We start from the raw sequence: 6,496 nt of genomic DNA, 5'->3' as shown, positions 1-6,496 counted from the left end.
CGTGCCTGGCTGTAAGGGCCCCGTTCTGGTCCCACGCGCGGAGCGCCGCACTTTTCCCTCGCCACTCATTCCAATCTCTAGGTCCCAAAAATACAAATAGGCTGTATTAGGATCGGGCCCTGGACAGACTTAGAGGCTGTACCCCGGCCTGAGAAAACATCCTTACACCACTAGTAGGTCATACAGAAATATCTGTGCCGCGATGGTCCTACGATCCTCGAGAGAGGAGAGGTGCACAAGGCGACATCAACGATCATACGACGGCAAGGGGAGAGAAAAGTGCAAGGGTTGGAGTGCAAACTTCATAAACTTTTCTTTGCAGTCTCTCGATACGTGAAATTTGCAGTGCCCCTGTCGGGTTCCAAACAACGGAAGCGTACTCGAACCGCGAGCGTACAAGGAACGACTACAGACATAGCCGCGTGTATGGGTTTCTGAACTGGGATGCATTGCGCTTAACAAAGTTGAACATAGCGTAGGCTTTTGGCAGAATAAAATGCAAATGCTCGACAAACAGAAATTTTAAGTCGAACAAGACCTCTAGGTCAAGTATCTCCGTCTGTTTTCTATTGAAAATGAGGCCAGCACTTTAAAGACAAACTTGCTAAAAGAGACAGAATAACATTTGCTAATGTTGAGAAGAAGCGCGTTAAGTCTGCACCAACGAGCAGATCTCGCTGAAGCAGAATACTGTCGCCTACGGTTTTGACAGCACGGAAAATTTTTAAATCATCAGCAAAGAGCAGATACTCAGAATTTTGGATGCTGAGACATACATATAGCCACATATTGGTCCGAATGCTTTCCATTTATCAACACCACATACTCCCGTCTCTCAAGATATGAACTGAACCAAACGAGGAATGAATTCCTAGTTGATATAACTTGGCTATAAGGGCACTGTGAGAAACTTTATCAAAGGCCTTGGCAAAGGCAGTATACACAGCGTCAGCTTGAGTGCGCAACTCAAAGGCATGAGTGCAAAAGTTACTGAAAGCGACCAGATTAGTGGTCGTGAATCTACCCGCCATAAACCCGTGTTGATTTGGGCTGATTTACAACTTCATGAGGAAACTGATCTTTTTGGCAAGAGACCTTGTGAAGAATATTTTGAGAGGATCACAAAAAACAACAACACAGTTGCGAAGAAGGAAGGAAGAAATGCCATCACTGTCGGGCTTATTGGAATTATCGAAATCGGCAATAGCCTCCAAGATTTCAGCGTCAGATATAGCCAGTGCACCAATATTGACAACCGAAGGGATAGAATTTAGAGTACCTAAGTCATTCCAAACTGCATAAGGTTTAAAATTTGATCTGAAAAAAGAAGCAAACAAGTTAGCTATGCCACCATCAGTATTTGCGAGCTCGTCGATCTTTAGGAACCTACGAAGCGCCAAAACGACTTGGGATTGACTTTAAGTCCCCTCTCAACGTCAGAAATGTACTGATTATATAACAATTTACCCAGAAAGGTAACTTCGATGCGAGAGAACAGAAGCTCAGTTTATGTTTCACATTTCATCAGAAAATCATCCCGCCCAGGGCGAATACCGATGGAATATAGCCGAAACTACCAAGGGCATATGATGCATGTCGCATTCTGCAATAAGCAGTTCGCAAAATGTAATACAGAAATCGATATCCGAACTTATAAAATCTAAGTCTAGAATCTAATTTAACCTATTGAGTACATTATTTACTTGGGATAAGCCCATACTAAAGCAGTCATCTATAAAAAGAATTTCTTGCGGCATGTGCACATTGCTCGGCATCATAGCCGACGATTGAGGATCAACGCAGAGCTGCTGACGGTCTCGAAGATTGTTATAAACGTTAATAATATTATGTGTGTGCGCTTTGTAGATTTCATACCCACTATTAGGTGGGATATACGACGCGCAGACGTATAGTGTCTCCGACTGATCGGCTTCCACAGCGCAGGGTGCGTCTTACGGCCACAACGACCCCACCTCCTCTGCAGCGCTTCGTTTTGGACCAGTCTCTGTCTCTGTCTTACGAAACACCTCGAAATAATTGTGATCGAAATACTCGTTGTCGAAGAAATTTGAGTTGAGCCAAGTTTCAACCAAAATGATGATATCGAAATCACACGTAGAGGTTGCCAAATAGACAGCCTGGGCCTTGGTGCGCATACCAGCTATATTTTGGAAATATATGCGTAGGGATTCAGCACCGTCCATCGGCAGGTTCGAAGAAAGTGGGCGTGCCCATTGCTCAGACGGCAAGGTAGATGATTAATTTATGGAGAATCGGAAATCGCAATATTCTCTTGGCGTTATCGAGTTTATTGGTCCTGTCTGTCTCTGTAGTGATTCAAGCAAAAATGCATATGCAAAAACTTTGCCTGCAGCAGACTGGTTGGGACTAGTTCATCTCCATAGGATTAGGCACGGACTGGGAAGTGTTCAAGCCAATGCTGCAGTATCTAGTGTCACTTCAATTCAAATTCGAAAGAAATCTGCAGAAGTTTATTAGGCCTTTATCCTTCTTACATCCAAGCCGAGAGTAGTAACTTAGCTCAGCTGTCATTGGGCCCCTGCTTCCAGAGAAATCTGAAATCCAAGAATGGACAAGGGGTGCATTCTGGCGATATATGACATAAAGCCAAGCCCTGCAGATCTAGTTTCTCTTGTTTTTGACCTCCCAACTCCAGCCGTGTTGATCTGATTTGTTGAGAATGAGATTGCGCCAGTAAAGTTCGGATAAGCTTTGGTCGAAATACCGTGTCGACGAAAATTACTCAAATTCCCCACGCGCCAATAAATTTAACTGAGGATTTTAAATTTTTTATTTTTGAATCGAATCAAACTTAAATCTGTATTAATATCCGTGTTTTTTGTTGTTTGTAGGTATGTAGACCTATTTCGGACACTGTACTAGGCTACAGTGGAATTTATATTTTAGTTCAAATAATATTGTCCAATCAAAAGTGAAATAATATATTAATATTGAACTGATAAAGGAATTTCAAAATTTTTCTAAATTTTCAAACGTCATTTTATTTTGATATTGTACGATAATACAATTTTTACGATAAAAAATCCATTTCGTACGTATGTAAATACATTTTTATGTATGCACAAATTGCCTAAATTACATACATATGTACATACAAATGTTAAAGTTATGCATAGAGTGAAAATGTGTAAAATGTTATAACTATAAATGTATACATATGTACATACAATGCTAAATGTATCCACTTCAAAAACTAAAATGTTGAGAAGCTCAAAAAAAATTAAGCGCAGAATAAACATAAGTAAATCTTGCATATCTGGTGCTAGGCGATAGTGAAAAATTATGAGTAACGCCACCACCCAAAATTACCACCCATGTGCAGATAATCGATATTCTAGTCAAACTAACTGCTTGTAGTGTCTACCTCGTGAACAGTACAAATGTATCTTATTAAGTAAAATATATATCAATATATTTACATATATGTATAGATATGGTTGGATGTGTACATTCATATATAAAAATGAGTGTATTTTAACGTCACCTCATCGCTGATTTTAGTCTAAATTCATTGCAGACTGTGTGGTAGGCTTGAAACTTATTTAATACCTTTCTGTGTTGCTGAATTTATGTATGTACATGCATATGTACATACATACATATGTGCATATGTGTTTGTACTTTTGGATACTATTTGTGAGGCTACATTCAGCGCTTTGCAATGTTCGATGGTAAAATTGGAAAATTAACAATGCATCTTGTTCGTAGTAACTTTTGCCAACGTGATGAGTATTTGAGATCGCCTTCAAAAAATATTGGAGTCCAACTAACGAATTCCCATACGTCGTACAGGAACGATCATACCAACATGAAAGAGGCACAAGCTGAAATAAATATAAATAATACATCGGTTAAACATAACCAAAATGTAACATTTGTCCGGAGTAGTGGAATCACTAATGGAGCTGTTTTTCATGAGGATGTTATTGAAACTGAGTGGAATTTCCCTCCAAAAGTACCTACTCCGCACATCTACCATTGCATTAATCCAGTAAGTTAGAAAATTCAGTAAATCTAGTTTCGGTGAACCGAAGATCATATAACTTTGAAGAATTTTGTATCTGTTAGATAGAATACCTTATAAATATGTACATACATATTTTCCGATTGTTTTTTTTTGGCGGATATTCAAAGAGGGATTCTGACCAAATTTGTATATGTATCAAATAACCATGATTTAAAAATATTTTGAAACTTCGCACGATGTGGATGTCTCGATGTAAAAATTTGGGTCTAATGACAAAAATGCTTAGCCTCATCGCAACGAATATTCGTCTGGAATGTTCTTTTCGATGCAAAGATTGCTTGATCAAAGTTTAAAACTCACAGAAGGAGTTTCTTGGTTAGGATGACAGAGATTGGTTAAAATAAAATATATTATAAAATCATTAATAATTGTCTTATTAAGTTGACAAAAATTAACTCCCAGTAAGAAACATTATAATAATAAAATATTTTTGGTACCAATATTTTTAATTCGAATATGTGCATGCTTAGCTCTTTTAGTTCAGTTTAGGTCTAATTTTCCTCGAAATTAGTCTATATATCCTTCCTGCATGTACGCGACCGGTTCGGTTGCTCGGTTCATCACGCTTCATCGCCCTTTGGTCGGTTGCCTATGATCTGACTGGGCTTGCTGGCGCATGGGACCCTTGATGGTGCAGTCATTGCATATCAACGTTCTATGTAAATGTCGCGGGGTGATAGCTTCTAGAAAATCTCTCTCTCCCTCTCTTTAGTAGTGCGGCTTAGTAATAAAGTGGACGGTTTCATGAACATGTATGCATGTACAGAAAAAAACTGTGATTTAATTGCAACTTTTCCATTTCATAATGTTCATGCGAAACATGCTAAACCATCTCTCTCACGTTTGTTCTGCCAGTGTAGATTACACTAGTCAACACGATTTTTCCTCAAGGAACAAAACGAACTTTTTCTTAAAGATTTGGGGCTTAGAAATGGTTTGATGATATATATTTTTTTTCTATGGCAGAACTTTTTTTTGAAGAATTTTTGAAAACTGGTATGGTATGGGCAGTTGAGCTCGCAACGTTCCAAAAGGTATTTTTTGTTAATTTTTTCCATATTTTAGGTTTAGTTACCGAATTTTAGCTCAAAAGTCTCTCCATAGATTTTAATGAGCGATGAACGACGCCAAATTAATGCACCTATACACAAAAAAATAGAGGACACAGGATATACTTTTTTTTCGACTTTTTCTGAGTTTTTAAAGTCAAAATTTCGTAAAAAATACCGCACAAAAATCATCATTTTTGCATTTCAATTCTTTATATTTCCCAGACGGTAAGCTGTAATCACAAAGTGTTTGGGCTTAACTTCTAGCTGTTTTAATTATCTTTTCAAAATACAACCAGACGTAAGATACTAGAGCTATGTGAAAAAAACAAGCGCTACCTCTGAAAAAAGCTTAAAAAAAAATACCAGACTTCAAAAATTCTTTAAAAAAAAGTTCTGCCATAGAAAAAAAATTCTTTAAAAAATGTTGAATCCCCATATCTATCAGAAAATGTCGGTTTGGATCCTTCAGGAAAAAAAAAGTTCGATTTTGTCGAGTAGTGTTATCAGCCAGAAAGAGAAATAGAAAATTTTTTGAGAGAAAATCAGATCAAATATATTTGTTTTTGGCGACTTTAATATAGGGCGCTGAACAGTTTGGGGTCCATTAGAGCTTCACTCGAACCATCATATGTAGTTGTACATTTCTTAGGGAAAGTGCTTCAACAACAAACAGGCAGTTAAAGTGGACAAATATTATCATTATTGTAGCCACAATTAAGAATATAAGTTTCCTAGCGATTTCTTACTGTCCACCCTTCGATCACTGCTCATGATATATGAATTTTGAGATCATGATCAGTGATAAGTCGCAAGTTAATCTAAAACAATATAAAGGAGCAAGTTTACAGATTAGATGACCATCTCTTATATCGGATATGCTTCCTTGTGTGAACTTGAAACAACTGGTCTAAATCATAGAAAAATTTAAAAATGTCGCAGAAAGTGGCAACCGAGATGAACATTTGATATAACTTTAAATGCAGGCTTAGTTTTTGCCACCGTTACCGTTGGCAATCGAAATTGAAAACTTCCTTAAACGTATCGGACATGTGTACTTTAAATGTATCTTTATTTTTTCAGGATTTACTGGTGGGAAGTGATAAAAACGGCTTTAAAGGACTTCGTAAGCAATTTAGTGGGCGATTTAAGCGCTTAGTTACTCGAAAAGTAGAACACGGCCCAGTGATACCTCCGGAATTAAAGCCACAATTAAAAACAATATACGTTTACTAATTTTAGAAGAATCACCGATGGCAAGCACAAATGTTTGAATAAACTATATGTACGCATATACAATATGTATGTATAGATGTACTCGTATGTATTTTTATATATTTTGGAAAACTTTAGTGATAATAAAAGCAAGATAAACTAA

The 6,496-nt window shown here is 37.5% G+C and overlaps 1 protein-coding gene across 1 annotated transcript; it reads left to right on the top strand.

The window, feature by feature from the left end:
• Nucleotides 1-3,577: 3,577 nt before the first annotated feature.
• Nucleotides 3,578-6,496, top strand: LOC111079923. Its single transcript, XM_022375261.2, has 2 exons — nucleotides 3,578-4,033; nucleotides 6,202-6,496. Exons 1-2 carry the CDS (start codon nucleotides 3,704-3,706, stop codon nucleotides 6,352-6,354), a joined length of 483 nt encoding a protein of 160 aa, XP_022230953.1. The 5' UTR covers nucleotides 3,578-3,703; the 3' UTR covers nucleotides 6,355-6,496.

Source organism: Drosophila obscura, unplaced genomic scaffold (assembly GCF_018151105.1).
Source record: "Drosophila obscura isolate BZ-5 IFL unplaced genomic scaffold, ASM1815110v1 contig_194, whole genome shotgun sequence".
In the NCBI taxonomy this organism is placed as follows: domain Eukaryota; kingdom Metazoa; phylum Arthropoda; class Insecta; order Diptera; family Drosophilidae; genus Drosophila; species Drosophila obscura.
The sequence above is the reverse complement of the archived record's forward strand: the minus strand, read 5'-3'. Positions and strand labels throughout refer to the sequence as shown.

Bases quoted from the DNA above. Each gene is read 5' to 3' on its own strand.
- LOC111079923 (XM_022375261.2), top strand. From the start codon at position 3,704: ATGTTCGATGGTAAAATTGGAAAATTAACAATGCATCTTGTTCGTAGT. The intron at 4,034-6,201 runs GTAAGTTAGAAA...TTATTTTTTCAG, and splicing joins TCTACCATTGCATTAATCCA to GATTTACTGGTGGGAAGTGA.